The 21,122-nt window shown below is 42.9% G+C and overlaps 1 protein-coding gene across 2 annotated transcripts in view; it reads left to right on the top strand.

Annotated features, from left to right (window-relative positions):
• Positions 1–6,169: 6,169 nt before the first annotated feature.
• Positions 6,170–21,122, top strand: part of gpc5c (glypican 5c) — an 89,011-nt gene continuing 74,058 nt past the window's right edge. The window contains exons 1-2 of one of the 2 annotated variants that reach the window (XM_035634887.2): positions 6,170–6,687; positions 15,333–15,494. In XM_035634887.2, coding sequence (XP_035490780.2) covers positions 6,510–6,687; positions 15,333–15,494 — 340 coding nt within the window. In that variant the 5' untranslated portion in view covers positions 6,170–6,509. The remainder of the gene's footprint in view (positions 6,688–15,332; positions 15,495–21,122) is intronic. The other variant, XM_035634888.2, reaches the window with a different exon arrangement.

Below are 21,122 nucleotides of genomic sequence, written 5' to 3'. Positions count from 1 at the left end.
GGGTGGTGATGCTGGGTTTGCTGGGATGGATTAACACTGTCGACACAAAAGGATTAGGGAGCAGAGATCTGTTGTTTTCATCAACCCTTCCCTCCATTTCTCTTAACCCCCGCCCTCCTCTCCCTAACCCCCCACCCCCACCCCCCTCTATCTGACTGACTGATTCTGTCTCGCACGTTGCAAGGGTGGGAGGGTAGGTGGTCTGTGGTACCAAACATGTGATGGTCAGTTTGGTGTAGAGAACGGGTAAATGGGGTTGTTAAAAATAAAGCAAAGGGGAGGGGGAACCAAAAAGAGCAACAACAGACGAGGAGTGAACCACTGTGCATATGATTATTGAAAGGTTAAGTAGGGTGAAATTAAACAGTATTTCTCTGCACACAGTTCAAACACTCCTCTCATATCAGCTTGCCGCATTCCATAAATAGCCAACTACCATGATCTCACAGAGATGAAATGCTCTGTGAAAAGGTTGTCGCCCCCCTGTTTGTGCCTATTGAAAGGGATGTGGTCGACTGGTCACACACAAAGCAAGTCACTCCATCCGGACCGATACAGCACATGCACACACAAACATGCTCATGTACACAAAGACCCTCTGACCTCAGTGCATAGCCCATGTGTACAGCCTCAAAGGAAGTGTTTAGATCCCATCAGAGTTCAATGAACACAGACAGTGAGGGCATCTCAGGGGTTAATTGGGTTAAACAATTTCTTCCACCTATGGGTGCAGCACTGCTTTGTTTGGTGAACAGTGGAGGACACTCCCTCAGGGACAGGAGGGAAGGTGAAATGAGATACAGTGCCGGCAACTTTTGAGTTCACACACACATCTAGACACACAAAGACATGCACGCACACACAGAGAGAGAGGCAACCAAAATACAGAATACATTAGTAGAAGCATGGTTTTGGACGCTTTTTATTTTGTTGCATTGTACATATTTATCAAAGCTGCTTAAAGAGATTGTGGGAAGCTACAACTCAAACAAAGAAAACTGGTGTGATGTCTCAACAACTACTATAATTCAACTTGAGGGGGATAGCAATACATCTGATCAATATTGTGGTTCCATTATCTCCCTAAATCATTACTAACTAACTGACATGTAGATGGACAATCAGTCTTTTCAGTTACTGACATAACAAGTAACATAACCCCGCCAGTTCATGTACTGTATGTGGTGGGGCATTATGACATCAATGACTGTTTACAAATACAGACCAATGTGCCCTGGAGCAGATGCCTGGTACACGGCTCAATCATGCATGTAATGATGTTGTATTGAGCCACTGCTGTAACAGCCTAATGAAGAATCTATAAAAACCATTACACCAATCAATTAAATGCCACTGAGGAAAACAGGGTCATTATAATAGAGCGAGGGGCTCTGCTTTGCAGGATTTGTTTGTGCTTCATTTCTGGCTTTCAGGTACTGGCACCTGCACATGGTACTACCGTAAATGGTACCTGCTTCTGAATGAGATGTGGGGTGGCATTCAGACTCTTGTGAGACTTAGTGGTGTTCTCTTTTCTCCCCGTGAGTGCCATGCAGGTCAGGATTGAGGAGGCACTGGCAGGACAGACAGTGAGACAGTGGCACTGAAGATGTCAGACTCTCATTAAAGATGCAGCACGGCTTACTTCCACTCCTCACATCAACAGAGAGAAATGGAGCATAAGGTTCCCTTCTCTGACCAACAATGCGCAGACATCTGACCACCCCATGCTTGATGTATGCATGCACGTCCACATTCATGCAACCATTTCCCTCTTTATGCACAACATGCCCCATTTAGGGATGCAAGGTTACTTCAAAATCATATCCACTTCCTTCCAGTTCCTTAGAATTCAGTTGCGCAGCATGAGGCAATGTTCTACTTAATCAAGCTCTTCAACACTCATTTATCACCAATTCCTCCCTCCAGAGATGTCAAGCTGAGGCATGTCTCAAATGCAAACCCTCCACACTACCCACTGTTTCCACCAAGACAGAGAGGTGAAAATAGGAGACTGAAGAGCATAATCTCCCAAACAGGCAGTGGAGGGCTCCAATCTTGGGGGTTTAACCCCATGTAAATCCGTTAAATCCCCAGTTTAGAGGGCCAGAACTGATGGGCTAAAGCCCCCACAGACTGTCTACTCACCACTGGACCCCGACACAGCAGGAGGACACAGAACTGAAGACCCCCCCCCACTACAACAACTGCAACTACTTAGTCACGATCAAAGGGTTGAATGGGGTTAATTGGCAACAGAGGCACCAAAGTTATCTTACGACCACTATCATATGGTTACAGGCAGGTCAGCATGAAGATATACTGTAGGTTTCTGATGGTAAATACTGGTACATATTGTTCTGTGATTGTAAAAGGATGCTGTGTTCATCATGTGTTCTGTGATGGGTTGTAAGGAGGCCAGGGCTGACTGAAGACTTACTGCAATGCTTACCACAAACATGGGATACAGGAGATTATTTCAGTACATTGGCAGGAGAAAAAAAAAACTATCACCGTCGACAGGGTGGGTAGCATTTTCTTTACTCTGTTCATCTCCTGTTGACTTTTTTTTGAACTATGTTTAATGGCACTGCATATGAAAAACTTGGACATGTCTACATGAGCACCAAGGGGATGCGACTGAGGTCTGTGAAAACAAGAGTGATTGGCGCCATCTGCTGACCAACGTTACCAACATTTGAAAGGGCATCTGAGGATCAGAGAAATACATTCTTACCTTTTTCACTTCCATTTTCTTAACATCAAATGATGTTCCTCACCAGAACCACCTGCATCACGAAGGACCTCTGTAAAAGCCTGTAAATCTGTCTGTGGAAAGAAACACCATGGCAGGGTACAGATTCATGAAAATGGTCTTTAGTCTCCCACCGTACATTGACTATTTCACAACTGTGAATATGCTGCTGCATATATGATATAATTAAGTGTTAAAATGTGTTTTAATGCAAATTATTTTGGTGTGCACAGAAACAGAAATAGATTTATCCTACAATTATTGAAATGGTGACAAAAGTTCACAAACTAACAGCTGTGAAAGTTGTGAGAGGATGTCACAGACACGAGAGGTGGCTAGATGTCAATAAATTCATAAATGAGTGAGCTATTGAAAATGTAAACCTTTAATTTAAAAGTATTTGTATTTTTTGTTTAACTCGCAGGTGTGAAATATGAAATGGCTGTCATTCTGTATATTGACAGTGGTTTGACATTCCTATGTCTAAAAACAAAAAAGTTATTGTAGACTTATTAAAGTGAAAGTCAAGTGGATTCTCTGAGCAGCGGGTGGCTTTTCCTAAGTCCCATGAGTCCTCCCTTACACCTTCCTTCACCTCATGACGTTTTCCATTGAGGTCAAGGAATAGTAGAAAGGAAAAGACGAGAGGGAGGACGATCCGAATCCACCTTGCCTCTCCACTGCGTCATCATCTTTGGTAATTTGGATTTGATCAAATCTGTGCATTCCTGAATAAGCTCTCCAACATATTCCAAAACTGGGGTTTAGGTTTAGACGCGGAGCTAATGAAGATAACAGACGGATCACTAATACAAAAAATGACTTCACCCTGGTCTAGTTTTTGTGCATACTGGCATAACTGATAGGGACCCAGCCATTGTTACTTAATTCCACCTGTGCGTTTCCTGCAATGACAGGTTGCCGGCTGTGGATGGACAAGAAGATGGATTCAGTAAATCCAGTACAGAACCCTGCAATAAATATCCTGTCAAATGTGTTATTGTAAAAGTTTTGTACAATATGTATGTTGTATGCACGTATTTAACGTGTAATTTTTTTACGTACCTCGTACTTTACACGTTACAAAAAAGAAAACAAACTTTTACATAAAGAGTTTGATGTCTTCTTTTTTTTACTGGAGGATATAAACCACACCATCTTGTAAACGACAACACAATTTGCTCTGACCGCACAGTACCTTATATTTTATACATCATGATTGTATCCCCTTTCCTTTGCTACCATGTTCAAACTTCACTCAGTTTTTGAGATTAGATTGATTGTATGTGTTGTAATGAGTTAACAGTTCACCGACAGAAAAGCAATTCAAACAGTGACTTTACTCATTCAGTTCAAACGCTAGCCCCCAAGCGTCAGGTCCTGCTGAGACTCCCTGTATTTTGATCATTCACCTGATTGTTCACATATGATATGACATGCTGAGGTTTTAAGACTAATTCAGAACATGTTGCTTTCAGGAATGATGGAAAGTCTTAAGAGAGCAGTGCGCTGCCTCTAGGGCAACTCCAGATTTTTTGTTTGTTCTGTAGCTTATTTCTCTGGGCCTCCATCAGGTAAGTGCAGCCCAAGCCCAGGGGTTGTACACGTCATCTAGGCAAGATACCAGTGGATGGGACCTGTTTGTCTCTGAATTTTTTGATGTGCTCTAACCCCTTGTAGGTTTACCACTTTCAAACTAACTTGACTGAGGTTGTTGAGTAGAGACGTGCTGACATTTAACTGACCTAACAACTCTGACCTAACAGCCTTCGTCTCTGCTGTTCTAGATGATGCTACACAAAATTAGCAAGATGAGGAAATGCTGCTGGTGCCTCCAAAGTAGGCAGGGGGGATATGGTGAATTACTACAGATTTGGCCCCTCCTACAGAGGCTAGACCTTCTGTCACAGTTGGGAGTCACATGGCTTCCCCACCCACATTATTTGCCAGAATCAGATGAGTGTGCTGCCACATACTTTATTGGTGTCCTCATGGGACTCGCCTGCTCTTGAAGCACAGTGGTGACAACCATTAAAACTCCCTGAACTTGGTGAACCTCGGGAGGTTACCACCCACCGGCATTTAACCTCACCAAGGCATGTGCAAAGTTAGTTCTAGTGACATTAAATCATTTCTGTTTTGTTGTTTTAGTTCTCTCGTGGGGTCAGAGAGTACTGCATACTGCAGCAGTCCTTTGTGTGTTACGGTGACCATGGGATGGGTGGGCCCTTGTCCAAGTAGTGGCTCTAATTGGGTTGCTGACATTATAGCTCAAGCTTACACACTCAAGGGTCTGCAAGTCCATCAGATCGTCCATCGAATTAGGATCAGGACTCCAGGTTTTGGGCTGCTCTGAAAGCTGTTTCAGTGGTTGTCATTTCAATTGTGACCGTGTGAAAGGTGTCATAGTTGCAGTTGCTCTTTTCTTGTTCCGAACACACAGTTAGTGTAAGGATCTGCCAAAAGTTTACATATATTCTAAGTATAAAACATGTGAATGGGATAAGATCAAGAACACGTTGCTCTCATTAGCTTTAGTTCCCAGTAGATTTCTACCCAAAAGTTAAACTGAAACATTATGGGCTTGGTTCAGATGATGACAAGGAATGGAAAGCAGTCACTGGCCTGAAAACCAACACCAAGCAATAAACTTGCCCCCATCCCACTAGATAATAACAACTCGATTGTTTATTTATATAGTAAATTTGTAAAACCACAGTGCAAAATCCTATGGTTAATTATCACAAACCAGTTGGCAGCTCATCAACGATGTAGTATGCTGTCTGGCCAGCAGAGGGTAGTATTTAACAAAATAAAATGTATAAGGAGCACCAATATGTCTACAGTTGGAATTCAGATTTAATTGTGTCTTCAGGATGTGGACATGATATTGGCCAACAACCTTTTCATGCAATACCTTCACTTATGTTTAAAACAAAATAACTCACCTACTGCTAGATACCTACATACTAACTTAACTAACGTGATGCATTACAGTATTTTTCCTTATCAACTCTTACTTTCAGCAGTGACCGAGTGTCTGCCTGATTTTAAAATTGACATTTTGGGTGTGTTACAGAGACCACCAAAAATAACCCTCGACACTTTGGACTTTAATTCATAAATCCGAAGTTGACCTATGGAATTGAAACAGCCTAACCCAAATTGTTGTGTGTTAATTTTCACACATTAGCAAAAAAAAAAAGAAAGGGAAAAAAAGAGAGATTAAATTAAACATAAGAAGAGGGTTAGGGTTAAAGGGGCAGAAAAAGAATGCAGCATAACTTTCACACGTGAGAATAATTCTATTCGGTAAAATATACACTGAAGAATTTCCGGGACTTTGTTTAGTTGCAAGGATTAGAACATACGGCGAAGCTGCAAGCTCCTAGAGGGATGTTGCACTGAGTCGGAGTCGGGGCACTTGGCAGAAGTAAACCGACGGGGAGGGGAGTGTGCGCACGGCTGTGGAAGCAGGCGCGCGCACAGTCGACCACTGCGAAGTGCAGAGCGCGGGACGGACTGGCTGCGGTCCACGAGAAGACCCCGACCCCTCCAGCCAACTGTGAGCCGCTCACACTCGTCCCCACCAATAATGTGAGAACCAGACGGACACGTTCCGTCAGATGTGTAAACCCACCGTCGCTCCATTGTGCTCGAGTGCCGTCCCGGCTCAACACCGCCACACGGTTCGCAGTCAGGCAACAGAGCAGGCTGTCCGTCCGCGAGGGGATACCTGGCGTGAAATGCGGCAATGTCCCGCGGAATTTGCCCACGCGTGAACTCTTGTGCATCCTCCTGGATTTGTGCAGCGGTCGTGTTGGCCGCGTGCGTGATCGACGCGGAGTCGTACAGCTGTCATGAAGTGAGGACCGCGTACCAGCTGCGGCAGGTCGGGCCGCTGCACCGCGTCCCGGAGACACCTGGCACAGGTGAGGCCGCGCGTTCGTCTCAGAGCGCGCACCGTGCGCGGACATTGGTCGTTAGAAGCAACACCGGTTGTTTGTTTTTTTCTTCGCCTAACTTACAAATCGATGGCGTTTGAGCAAATCGCAGACGTGCGAGTTGTGCGTTCGATAACTATGAAGACTTTAAATGTCTAGTGCATGAACTGCTCAGGTCCCCTGCCACTAGCGCATTTGGATCCGTGCGCACTGTGAGTTGTCTCCTAAAAAGCAAAAGTGCGTCCGTTCAGTGACCGCAGCAAGAGATTTGAAGGAGTCACAACATACATGTCTGTCTTCACATGGTCTCTCTAGTTGTATAAATAAATAAACAACACTTACGCGTTTCACAATAGTCTGATATATCAATATACTGTATGACAGGAATGATATCTGCCCGTCATTGTGGAGTCTGACCATCCTGAAGTTTTTTTTTCGTCTTTATCTCGCTTCAAACAAGCATCTATAAATGAGTGTGTAATATTACATGTTTGGGTCGGCCAAACAAGCATCAGAGCATCTAGATTTTCTCCACAATTTGAAGTTTCACCAGCTGCTTATCTTTTGTCGGCTGTTTGGAGAGATTAAATCATTATTTTGCACATTTCTTTTGGCAGAGACGCTCCCCAGCACATTGACAAGCTGCTGAGACAGGGTTTTCAGAGCTAGAGCAAGTCTAGTGTGATGCAGGGTTCTCTATCTGTGTGGATAAACAGGCTACAATATTGTATCCACAACAGGGGGAGTGATGGATTTGCAATCTGCAGATTGATTTGCACCAGTCAGCCCCACCAACACTTCATACCTGCACTCGGGGCCACAGAATTTAGAAATTATTCAGACTCGCACGGTTGGGCAGATTCTTTTGGCAAATCTTCTGTCATGGCTCCCATATTTTTCCTGTCTTTTGTCAGATCTTTGTCTGAATGATGCTTGAAAGCAGCTTCAGACGCCTGGAAGGTTTTGTGGTATGCTATTTCTTTCTGCACTCTGAGGAAAAGTTATAAGGATAAACTTCGGTGCCAAATCTGTTTTGGAGGCAAAGCACATTTTGAGCGACTTTAGGCTTTGGTTCAACTATGCTAGTTTTGCCTGAATGTTTTTCTGCAAGCATAACACACTTCATCACTTTTAAATAATAGTCATGTTTCTTGGATTATGTGCTATTTAACTGAACAGATTATATTTTTACTTATGTCTTTAAAGTCTTACTCTAAATCTCTTCTCCTTTATTGTGAGTCTTTTGGTCTTGGGGGGGCCTGAGTGCATTTTTCCTTGTATATACCTCAAATACCTGCAGCCATGCGATGTACAACTATCTTTATGACTACAGGCCACAATCCTTACTGCAACGGTGTCACATGCAGATTGGTGACAGCTTAAATATCACCAGTCTGAGTCTGCATGCTGGACCAGGGAGAAGAGCAATAGATAGCTGAGTGGGAAACATACCTAGAGGTGCATCCATCCCACTTGATATGTTTGTTTAGCAGGGTGTCACTGGCAACAGAGGATGTCAGTTTCATTACCGGCAGTAGTTTAGGGTTGGCTCCTAAAGACAACAGAGGGACCTTGGTCTTTTGAGGGTGTCAGCAGTCTGGAGCAAGGCTTGCGTGACAAGCTTTTACAGTCAGCAATCCATTGGCAGAAGCTTCATATGAGTATCTCAGTCTGCACTTGCAGCTGTTAATGAGCATGTTACCTAACAGTGAACAAACACAAGCATTAGTATGAAGTGTAAAGGGGGATGCAAGTCTTTCCCTTTCACAAAGTTGCTTAACTGACTTAACATAGTAAGATACTTTATTTCTGAGACACACCATTTATTGTTACAACAGTTTGGGGAAATTGTGATGATAAGATCCAGATATAAACTGTGGCTCCTTGGTCTAGAGTATTAATTGATATCAATATTTTCTTTGTCTAAAATGCTTGGTAAACTGCATTTTTGTGCAGTTACAATCGCCCGCCTCTCTGCTGCTCCTTCCCTTCACAGCTAATCAAACATTGCTGTAGCTTCACCAGCACATTTTGGCCTTCTATATTATTTAGCTTTTTATATGTACTTGTCCTAGAGAGGCTGTTTTGGGTCAGGCACAATATTGTCATCAAAGCAACCAATGGAAAGGGGTGTGAGAGTGGGAGATTTGGTTGGTGTGTGTGTGTACACACACAATTATCCTACTCTGCTTCACTTCTCAGATCCAATGCCAACAAAAGCAAGTCTCGAAATTTGAAGTGGCAAAACTTCAGCCCTTTTCAGAGTCTGATGTTTGCATTAGGATACAGTGCTGCGTTTCATTCATGTGTGGTGAACTGATTTCTCACTAAGCACCAGGCAGCAGGGAACTTACAAACCCGCCAGTTTGCTATGATTGTATCTAAAAAGAATTAAACATTTACAAATGAATTATTAATTATTAATTCTGGTATTTAAAGAAATTAGTTATCAGCTCTGTGATTTCATGTTGGTCAGCAGTACTCATGTTTCAATTGGTCAATGTATTTTTTTTACCAAGAGTCCAGGTCCTGCATAAATTAAATAATCTCAGAGTAGAAGCATTATAAAATAACCCCTCCAACCAGAGGGGGTCAGCACTTTTAATGTAAAGTTTAAAAAAAACACTTTGCAAGTGTATGCTTAAGCTGTGTTATTTAGTGACATTTAAAAAGAGTATTTTACCAATATGCTTTTGTATTAGAGTGTTAAACACCAAACTATTTGCTTTCCACACTTTAAATGTTTGTTAGCTTGGCCACAGTTTATAAAGAGTGACATTATCTCCATGCCAGATTCAGCCTCAAGGGAACTTGGATAGTCAGTGACATGAATTTGCTCATCCTGTGATTATTTTGAAGAGTAATGACCCCTCTGGTACTGTGGTACACAGCCAAATGCTCCATATTGAGATTACCACAGGGTGCTGATATAGCCCTCTGGAGATGGATCATTTGGATAGCAGGCCGTTAGCAGTGCTGTGCACAGACTCACTACCTCTACAGTTGGCTTATTGGATAATGTCCTCAGATATGATCAACCCATTTCACAGCTCAGTTAAACTATCTGATTGCGCAGAGCTTATCTGATTGCATACATACCACACACAGAACACTTTTTTCATCTCATTGCTTTACTGCCACTCTGATTTACTGAATCATTAACAGCTATTTAAGAGTGACAGAGAAAGTGTCTGATATCTTTAATACAAGGCAAGGGGGTGCGTAATCATTTGTCGCTACATCCTTAACCAGTTACAGCATCAGAAGCCTTGGCAAGCTCTCAAAGCTTAACATGGTCTTTGATTGGCTACGGTTATTTTGAGTCCCTGTTTTTAGTTGGCCTTTTTCACTGAGATACCATACACATGATCCACACCTACTCCATACACTTAACATCATTAAGAAGCTGCGTTTTCTTTTCCTGGCCTTGCATCTCTCAACCCACCTCGACATCAGTCTAATGAAAAATTCACGTGAACCTCTCGACTGAGTTTTGGACAACTGGAGCCCTTTGAAAAAAAAAAACGGACTTGTTTAAAAAACATGATGTATTCAAGTGACAATACACATTTCAGATTATTAGAGGGGTGGACTGTAGCTAGAGGATCTAACTACAGTCCACCCCAATAAGTCCAGCTTCCACTGTTGCTCCAGTCTGGAGTTGATCACCCTATCTGAGTCGATCTCCACACAACATGTCTTATTGGATTTTAGCCTAAGCCTATCTTGTCCTCAAACTCATACGACAAAATGTTAAAAATGACCAATGTCGACTGTTTCCTAAAATAGCGCCTCTACCGGTGACTGGAGGTACGCCACAGTGACTTGTTTCTGCCTCAGAGCATTGTGGCCTTTAATCAATTTAAATACACAAATTTGACGTGCTTACCAGGTCCACAGCTGACCTCTAGTGGCTGTCTGAATAACTACAGCCAGAGGTCTGCGGTCTTTAAAACGACCACGTGTTAATAAGCTGTTTCAAAAACATCATCGTTCGTCGTATGAGTTGGAGGACAGGCTCGTTAGTAGATTGCCAAGTATATCATGCAACTCTCCAATAATATAACCATCTAAATCATAATCTCCTTGTGCTCTAGCAATAGAAATGGAAAATGGGAGGGTAGGAATTTATCTTAAATTGCTCTGCTAGTCAGTCAATAATACTGCTTCATCAGGTGTACATCTATCTGCCCATGTAGCCTTTCACATTTCTCTTTAAGATCTATCTGTCGAGCCTCTGCCCTGTGGTCTGGTTTTTGACTCCATGCCAATCACTGTAGGTAGCTCCAGGGTCTGGGCAAGCTAAACATTCCAGTTAGCCTTCAAGGTTGCCCAAAAATGCAGGTATGCAGCAAAGACTCTTTGATTTGTGTTTTCATTCAACATGGTCCATCCAAAGCACAGCAAATCTGTATAGAGTAAATATCCTGTATGTTCAGTGGATCTGGGAGCTTCAAAGGAACTGGCTTCCTGAGGCAGGAGAAGGGTAAATGCATTAATTGCCTACTTTCCAACAAAGTTGTTCTTGTTCTCAGAAAAATATCAAAACAGAAAAAACAGCAGCATCAGGAAACCGCAATCCTCCTAGAAATCAACGCATTCAAAATCAAAACATAATTTACATACCATAAAGAGGAGATGTGAGCTGCATGTAAATTATTTTGTGGGTGCAAGAGTTTATGCACGTGTGTTTAAAAAGGGAGGTAATTTCATAACCATCCTCTCAGCAGTATTCTGTATTCAGGTCTGCCACTGTCGAACCATATAGCCATCCATTTTCTATATTGCTTATCCTTTGAGGCCCGTGGGGGTGGGGGGATGGGACCAATCCCAGCTGACAATGGGTGAGAGGCGATGTACAGCCACACTTGAGAAAGCCCTTTGGCAGCTGGCAGGTTCAAACCTAGAACCATCTTGCTGTGTGGCAACAGTGCTAACCACGCCACTCCCGTACCGCCCACTGTAGAACCAAATATTGAGAATGGCGTGTGAGTTAGCATGACACTTATACAGTGATAGAGTTTCTCCGTTCAGTAGTTTCGACTTGTGCATTGAAGGGTACTGAGGTGTTGCTGAGGGGATTGAAACTAACAAGTCAAGACCCCTGAGCCATGGCTTTAATATGGCAAATTACTCCAGAGGTATTTGTCACCTGAGGACGATTAAGGGAATTAGGATTCAGAGTTGACATCCGGTCTGAAAAGCAACGTGTGTTAAGGTTTAGCCAGGCAGAATGAATAGCATACATAGCGGGTACCAATTACAAAAGAACCAGTAGAGTTCAGTCTTCTTGATCTGTTGGAGTTTGTTTTGTTGAGTTACATTCAACCCTAGAGTTGCTATTTAAAAGCAAAATACTAGCCGCAGCTTAAAGAAAACATAACATTTACAATTCATGTGAAACTTTCATTTTTTTAAAATAAAAAGACCATATCCTCTTATTTGCAAATGTCCACTATATCCAACTTTCAATCTGTCAGTGTAATTCCTTTCTTCTCATGATCATTCAACAAGTTAAGGGGCAACATATTGTTGACAAAAAAACAAGAATTGTAATCTCCAAAACATGGTGACTGAAAAGTTCCACTTGTGCAACGTATACAACAACATTTCCGAGAACTCAAAGCACAGTGTGGTAAACCTACAGAAAATAAAATATGCTACTCAGTCATGGCCAGGTGCTTCACCAGATACAGTGTGTATGTGTATGGCCGAGTCGCAAAGTTAACTCTAATGACATCAAGCCCAAACCTATGCAGGAATGGCTTAACAACAATAATGCTGCTGTCCTTTTTGTGATCAAGTCAGAGATATTCCAATCCGTCCAATCAGACATTTGAGGAGGGACTTGAATGTTGTTGCGTGATGGTCCCCAAACGATTTGACAACGTTTGAGTATTTTTTCAAAGAATCATGTAGAAAAAACTGCAGTTACCAGATGTTTAAGACTTTGACTGTTGCCATTGATGAGCATCTCTGCAAATATTCATTTGTATATACTTATTTATGTTGACATTGCACGCAATGCTTTCATCTGATTAAACAATATAACATGACAAAGTTGATAGGTCAGTCAATGCCTTTTATAGGTTTGTGGTCTATATTCTGTGTAGTGACATTAAAATGAAGTATGGTTAAACAATACACATAACTTAAATGCCAGGCAGCCAGATATTAATAGTGACTGCATGTCCCACATTATAAACTTAAATCACTCAGATAATTCTTTGGAAGACTGCTTCCCTGAGTTCTGAATACATATTTTAGTTTACCCTTACGGAAGAAGTCATTGGATAGCTGTTTATTGATAATCTGTGTTTAAACATTTTTAAAAGATAAAAAAAGAACAGACTCGTCAATTTCTTTGCCGTTGGACATACAAGTAGTGACATGGCTTCTAATGACTCGGGAAGGTGGCTGGGTATATCCGTGACACAGTCAGCCTGTCCTGACTGCTGTGGTGGCTTTAACAGCCAAAGTATTTCTGAGTATCACTTACTCCATGCAGCTACTCGCGAGGGACGGTGAGCTAGACTGGATTCCACTGTGAGTCCCTGGATATTAGTTTCATATCACAGATAACGCACAAACACAAAGGAGAGAAAGAGCCTGCCAGTGAAGTGAACAGGGTCAGGGGCAGAGGAGGAGAGAGGACAGCCACGAAATACGGTGAAAGGACAACCCTAAAACAGAACTAAAACAATATATCATGCTTTCTAAAAAGTCCATCCCTATTTCATAAGAGGGACATCTTTCCCATACATTTTGCTTTAAAAGGTTCTTATGAACGGCACTAAAATATCTACCTTAGATGTAGAACTAAACTTGTTGTTATAGGTAATATCATTAATAAATCCACTTGTCTCCACAACGATCAAGTGTTCAGACTCTGATATTTATTTAGGGATTGACTAACGTTCTTTTTTGATACTGTGTAGAAATCTTAAGGATAATGGTCTGTCGCTTTTATGTTTTTCATTCATAGTTTGTCATCACAGACAACCAGTGCTGCATACTTACACAGTAAAAAGCAGTGGAAATGTCCAGTGTTGCTAGATTTCTTCTGTTTGTTGGTAACGTGGGTGTAGACAAGCTCTGCTTTCACTGAAATAATTTTGTATTAAAAGATTTTAAGAAGTTGGTGTCATGACATTTCACCCAGGGATGAGGTAGACTGCGTCTTAGTGACCTGTATTACAGTACATTGTGAAATGTCATTAATATCCCAATCCTTGGTTTGTATGATGAAACTGATTGAAATTCACATATCTCAGTCATCAAAGGTATGTCCGAAACAAATAGATGTTAACTCAAAATAAAAGTGGCATTGTTTTTGTGACTAAATTGGTCATTGGCAAATTAAAAAAAATTATGTTGGAGTTAAGCAAAAGAGAGAGTGGCATGGTGAGATTGTAATAATGTTTAGGATTGGATTTTGCGAAAACAATGTAGACAAACAGAGGAGACTGTTACAGAGACAGAGATAATGAGCTGGAAGGGGCAGGACATCCAGTTATGACTTCACTCGTCTGGCTCTGGGATGGGAACAAATGGAGCCTCGGTGGGTAATTAAGAGACACCCAGGCCTCACTAGGATATGCCAGGCAAATGGCAGAGAGGGAGCAGAAAGGGAAAGAGGGATTGAGAATGCAACCCTATTGTGTTTCATGGAGGGATTTGGACAGTGAGGCACTGGTCTTGCGGTCTGTCCTAAGGCCATGCTTTAGGCTCTGGTTACAACACCTGCCTCCAGCCACCCGGTCCAGCCCTTCCCCCAGTAAAATGAGTTATCATATCAGACTTCTCCATTGTGGAAAACCCCTTGTACATGTGAATTTGTGTGGAAAGGAGAGTTTTGATAGCTCATGCTAAGTGTGACCGGTCTCAGTGATGTCATGACAGTGTTTCTATATACGGTGATGGTGAGAAGCAGGTGACGCTGGCAGGGCAGGGTGGACTCTGTTTCAGCTGATGTAATTGTGCCTGATTAAGATGTTACTTGGATCATAGTATTTGCAGTTAGGTCACTGCCTTCATGTGGTCATTTGGAACTGCAGTAATACTGCTAATGACTGTCTAGTTAATTTCACACAAATTATAGTGTGTGTGTGTGTGTGTGTGTGTGTGTGTGTGTGTGTGTGTGTGTGTGTGTGTGTGTGTGTGTGTGTGTGTGTGTGTGTGTGTGTGTGTGTGTGTGTGTGTGTGTGTGTGTGTGTGTGTGTCTTGATGTGTGAGGTACAGCGGGTTTTGCATGTCCACATTGCAAAATGTAAGTGCATGCATGTATTTGTGTTTTTTATGGTTCATACAGTTTAAATACATGTACAAATATATGTTTTGACGACATGTGCACAATTGTCTGAGACAGAAGATATTTATATATTTAGCACAGACAGTATTTATAGCAGGAAACGTGGATGAATTCTTGGTCCACTTTCTCACCCGCCCTTGGTGCCTCTTGTGTCTCCCAATGGAGTTATGGCCTGTCTATGTATATATTTATATACTGTGTGTGTGTGCTTCACTTCCATTTCCTGTGATATGCTGAATTAGTTGCCACTGACTTAAAAAAAAGGAAAGAAACCATTGACAAACAATTAAAAAACGTGTCCATTTCTGCTTGACTTTTCTAGATGTGGATCTGTTGATTTGTAAGCACCAGGGTCCATCCTGCTGCACCCGGAAAATGGAAGAGAGCTACCAGATTGCTGTAAAACGAGAAACCCTCCACAACATTCAATCCTACAGCTATGAGCTTGAGCACCTCATCTCCGGCCATTCGGATGCCTTCCAGGGTAAGAGCCAGGACAAAGGGGCCAAGCTGGGGTTGGATGGGGTTGGCCTGAAATACTGGGTTGTGGTTGAAAGAAGGGAAAAAGATCTTGGAATTCCATGTTTGATGGGTTGTGCTTTAGCTATCTTGTACATATTGTACCTACCACTGCCTGGGACTGATCCTCATTTTATTGACCCACTTATATCCCTTTTTTGAGAAGAATTTAACACAAAAAATAACTTAATAATAATTATTTATTTGTAATATTTGGTAAAAGAAAACCCAACTCTCTTCTCCAAGGTCACGGTAGCTGTGTGTGCAAACAAAAACGGGCATGCCTTCATAGCCCCACCACACACACACCCATTCCTTCTTCTGAGGGTTTGGCAGTAACAGAACAGTGGAGAAGGATCACTGAGGGTTGACAGGAAAAGAGGGTATAGAGGCCTTTTTCAGAGTTCGGTGGAAGATGGTTCGCTATGTCATTATCTGATGGTCTTTCTCTCCCTTGAAGTAATTTGGAGGATAAAACAATCTGCGCAGGATAATTATTTTTGTTTGTTTGGTGTTTATTTCTGAATATATATTTTTGATGGAAATGCTTTGGTAGCCTGGTCAGTTCAGATGTCTGAGTTCAAAGCTCCTCTGTACATAGGAAGCTTGTTTCAGCTAGGTCTTGCCTGCCAAAGGACTTTGTGCTACACCCAACTGAATCAAGCACTTGACTTGTTGCCCAAGCTTGTCCTCCCTCTTCCTGTTGTAATTGCAATGTCATTTCAATTTAAAAAATTCCGAAACAGACCATGTTTTTCCTCCCCAATACCTCCAACACATTCCCACAGTCTTGGAGACATGCTTTGGATGGTTTCGGTGTAACAGGAATGTCAGTACCATGCAATTAGTTTTATGAGACAATGAGCTGCTTAGATGCCATGTTGGCCAAGTTTTTTTCAATGATGGATGCAAGAACACCACTGGTCTTGGTGTCGAATTTGGAACAGTCCTATCATATGTGAACAAATGGTATATAAAAAAAAAAAAATTTAAGGGAACAGTCAGTGTCAATGATTACTGTCATATTTTACTTGTAAATATCATTGACAGGAAACATTAATGTCACACAATGTTCCTTGTTCTACAACAGAAATGACATGCAATTTCACTCCCTCTTACAGCTGTTTTAAAGCAGGTTACATGAATATGCGTGACCGTGTTTTAATAATGTTTCTGGTATTTGTCCTTTTTATCATTATGAAGCCCTTTTCCTTCTTACCTCATGTCTGAGCCTGTCTGGAGAATGATCAGGTGTTCCACATATCTCGAAAAGGTCGAGATGGAAAATAACAATGGAATAACATTAGAAACCGGGGTATGGTGGTGCCGAAAATGATGATGTCACTGGCCCTCAATTTTGCAAGGCCATCTAAGGACAGTCTCTGCGCTGTCTGAGTGCCTTGAGTGGAATGTGAAGTAGCAAGTGGCTCATACCGCATGAAGTAATGATAATATGATGTTGGCTGATATCATTGGTGCTGTGCTCACACTGGATGGTGGAACATTTGTGGGTAGCTTTCTTCTCTCAGCACGGTTTGTTTGTGTTGTATCTATCTCATTGCACTACATGCAGTTCACCATTTAGACAGTTGTCTTCAGGCTGGAAACAGTGCTCCTCTGCTGTTAATCTATTGTTTTTGTTCGATAATTGCTTCATGGTGTGGCCACTTTTTCCCTACACTTGTCATTCAATTGCAAACTTTACGACAAGTCAGGCAAGTGTGTGTGTGTGTGTTTTCTTTATATATTGTAGCCTTTATTGTTCTACCTCAAAATCGCTCCTGCTGAAGGTTTAGCCAAAAGCACTTCCCCAGCACATCCGGTGTGCCTGTGTGTGTTGTTGTTGGCCTTCTTCTGTTTTGACAACCCTTAAGGCCTTGATGTGCTTTGTCATGTGTGGGTGTTTTCATGAGTATGACCTATGACCCTCTGGATCCTTTGTTTGCTAATGTTTCTGAGACTGTATTAAAATAAAGGAATAGGTTAAACTGTATAACAAAGCTTTCTAGGAAAACAGAACCAATAATCGTTTGGGATATTCCACATAGTTCCTTCTTCTTTTGCTGTCAAGCTCTAAATCCTCCAGGCAGGTTCCATCTTTTTATGTAACAACCTCCTTCCTGTTTAATATCTCCTCCTACCTTTCAACTTCCCAAAATATTCTCTCAGATACACCCAGGCCAACCCCACTGGTCACTTCTCTCACCCCCGACACACAAACACAGTCTCTCCTAATCCATGCCATTGTTAATAGGCAATGAGTGTCGGGGCCTGATGGTGGGAAGGTGTCGACGACAGAACCCAGTCTAAGCTGGGCCAGGCTAAGCTTGGCCAGCTTAGAGCTGCCATCATGGGCTTTGGCTTGTCAGACTGCTATAGCCAATCAGATCTGGTGTAATCTGACTGGCTGGTCACCTTTCCGAGGTCTCCTGATTGGCTGAGGGCGAGGTGAACAGATGGATTGGCCACTTGAATGTGTGCTTGTGTGTGTTTCTTTGATTTTACTACAGTAGTTAAGAGTCATTGGGTCAGAGGCATACTTTTAGCAAGCTTACTTATACATTCTGTGTGTGTGCGTGTGTGTGTGTGCGTGCGTACCTGCGTGCGTGTGCGTGTGTTTTGCTGGTTGGTTGCATGCCAGAAATCTAGTTGCTGATTGTGAATGTGGCTCATATCAGAGCAGTCTCTCTCTCTGTCTCCTTAAGTGTGTGTGTGTGTGTGTGTGTGTGTGTGTGTGTGTGTGTGTGTGTGTGTGTGTGCGTGTGCGCGCGTTTGTGAGAAAAACAGGTGGGGATGATGAGCAAGAGACAAATTATCTGGGTATATAGTCACACTACTGGGAAGCAGAAAATGCTGACACTTTTGATCACTAGTGTCACTGATATGACGGCAACCTGGCCACAGTTAAAGGTCATGACATCTGTGTGTGTGTGTGTGTGTGTGTGTGTGTGTGTTTGTAATGCTGGCATTAGAGTGTTTAGTACATGTGCATCATGATCGTTGTGTGTGTCCGTATATATGTACCACAGACTTGTGAGCATGTACAGTATTTACCACCCTTCCAAGTCGCCATGACCACCTCAGGGCTCAAGTTGTCCTCACAAGAGTTGACAAATGCTTTTCACAAGAGCGTCTTCTCCTTCCCTAGGTTGCACTCTGTCATCAGTGAAAGTGCATTGCTGCATTTAAGACTTTAGGCGTCCTTCAGTGAAGTGACGGGGCCACACGAGTGAGACGGTGAGAGAGCGAGAGATAAAAAACGTACGAAGAGGTCACTGCAAGGACAGTGCCTTTACCTCATTGAGGCGACATAATTAGCTGATCCTTGTCTCGTCATACAAGAACTCTCCAGACCCCCCTGTCCTTGGATGAGCGTATGCAAAAGACAAAATGCACAATACTACAACTAGAGGCAAAGGGATACGTGACGGTGTTTGCCGCAAATGCCAGACTTCAGAGAGAGAGGACTCAGAGAGGTGAGCATTGGTTAAGACAGGACAAGAAAGAAGACACACAGACCATGTAGACGATTGGTGCATCTTCTCCTGCGACTGTTTCCTCCCTTCAGGCTCTTGCAGGTGGTTGAGTTTAACCTACTGTAATCGTCTCTCTGCCTCCTGGGAATTTGCAGCCTCCCTGACTACGTCTGTTGCTTTTTGTACCCTAAACCCCCAGAGCCTCTGCAATTTCTCCTCAAAGTATTGACTGCCAATCTAGCCTAAAGGCGTGTTGTTAATGAAACACCTCAGATTAAACTGTCTGGCTTCCTTCATTGTGTCAGGATAATCTTGTGCGGGTCACACCAAACAACCTTTACAAACAGTGACTTATTAAACAGTGATGATTTATGTGTCTAATGTTCACAGTTTGTGTGGGCATGTGTCTGCATGTGTATGTGTGTGCGAGTGATAGCAGTGATGAATCAGGGCTGTTGTGTCCTATCTTTACTATTTCATCTATATTGGGATCTCGCTGCATTTGTCTTGAAGTTCCCTTGCTCATTTTGCCTGTGATCTTTGAAGCTTGACCACCATAGATTTTTCTCCCCTTCTCACTTCTTGCCTGCATGTATTTTCCCCTGCAGATGTTTTGACCGACAGGGTTATTGCTCTAGAGGCCGATGCTTGGACACAGGATGACATTGCGCTGCACCATGAGCTCATTCTCAAATTAGGGAGGATATCCGGAATCCATCCCTACACGTCCTAATCACACAGGGTGGAGGGAAAAAGAGTTTATCTACCTAATGGTAGAGTAAATTCAGTGTGTGTGCGTGCGTCCCCTAAGCATGTTTGTATTTTAACTACGCCTTTCTAGTCTCCTGAGTAGACATGACACATATGGGCAGAATGCATTTCCCTCAGAGTTTGCAGGACTTGGGCTCACTGGGGAAAAGAAGGGGGAAAGAACAAAGGAAAGGAGGGAGGGGTGAGGGGGAAAGCTCAAAGCCTCTCGCAGTCATAAAGTCACACTCAAAGCTTCTCTAACTACTTCTGCTTTTCATCTGTTCCTCTCACCTCTGCATGAATGTGTGAGAAGACAGAGGAGCCGGGAGTTGCAGCCTAGAAGGTGAGGAGAAAGAAGGGGAGGCGGAGGAAGGGCTGATGGTGAAAGCAGAATTTCAGTGAAAGTGTGCACGGGTGTGTTTAACTTTGCTTCTGTCAGGTGTGAGCATCGATGTCTGTGTTAAACAACGTTGGATCAACAGGTTGTTACCCTGTAGATTCAGTCCCCTGCTGCTCATTGTTCTCCCGCTGTCTCCCTGGGTGTCTCTCCCTGTCTGTGGTCCATGCTCTGTCAGCACCGGTTGCTTAACAAGAGCATGCTGGGTCTAGGCAGGCAATATGCCAACAGCTTGCTCGCTGGCATGTGCTCTACAGGGAAGCCTCCTGTCTCAAAGATAACCCAGCTGCCAAATGTGCGCTCCACAGAATGAAACCATAAACAGAGAAATTCTTCCAGATTTTTTTTACCCCCCTTCACCCCAAATGTCTCCTTTCATTTTTCTTCGTCATTGTTATTCTGCTCCCCAACAGCCTCGGCCTTCCTCACCAACCATCCGTACTCCCCAGTATCACGCCCAGTGCCTAGACAAATACAAAGTCTGTGTTTAGCCTGCCGCCAGGCTCCACAGCCGCAATTTGACATAATAGCATTAAATGAAACTGAGATAAATACCCCTTTATGTATTTCTCGCCAGCACGATCCCCTCTCTAACATGGAATGATTTCCTGACACAACTTTACAAATACTATTTCTGCCACTGTCTTTCAGCTGTAGCCTCAACAAACACTCTTGGTGTAGATTAAGCTTCATCCGTCTCACTGCTTTTCGTGTCAAGACAATAAGCTTGATGTCCAGGAAGTTCCTTGGTAATCAGACAAAGTCGCATCTCCCGGGGCTGCTTCTTTGTCCAAGAGAATTTGGCTTTTCTGGAACACAATCTGTCTGGGTGGCTGATGGGATTTGTTCTCTACTGCTGCTGATTGGTCCTGCCTGGCCTTTTCCTGTGTCCTGTCTGACTCCGCTGCACCGGTCCTTCCCAGACTGATCCCAAAGCCATAAAACTTGTGTGTGTGTGTGTGCGCGCACA

Source organism: Scophthalmus maximus, chromosome 5 (assembly GCF_022379125.1).
Source record: "Scophthalmus maximus strain ysfricsl-2021 chromosome 5, ASM2237912v1, whole genome shotgun sequence".
NCBI lineage: Eukaryota > Metazoa > Chordata > Actinopteri > Pleuronectiformes > Scophthalmidae > Scophthalmus > Scophthalmus maximus.
This window is presented reverse-complemented; position numbering and strand designations above follow the sequence as displayed.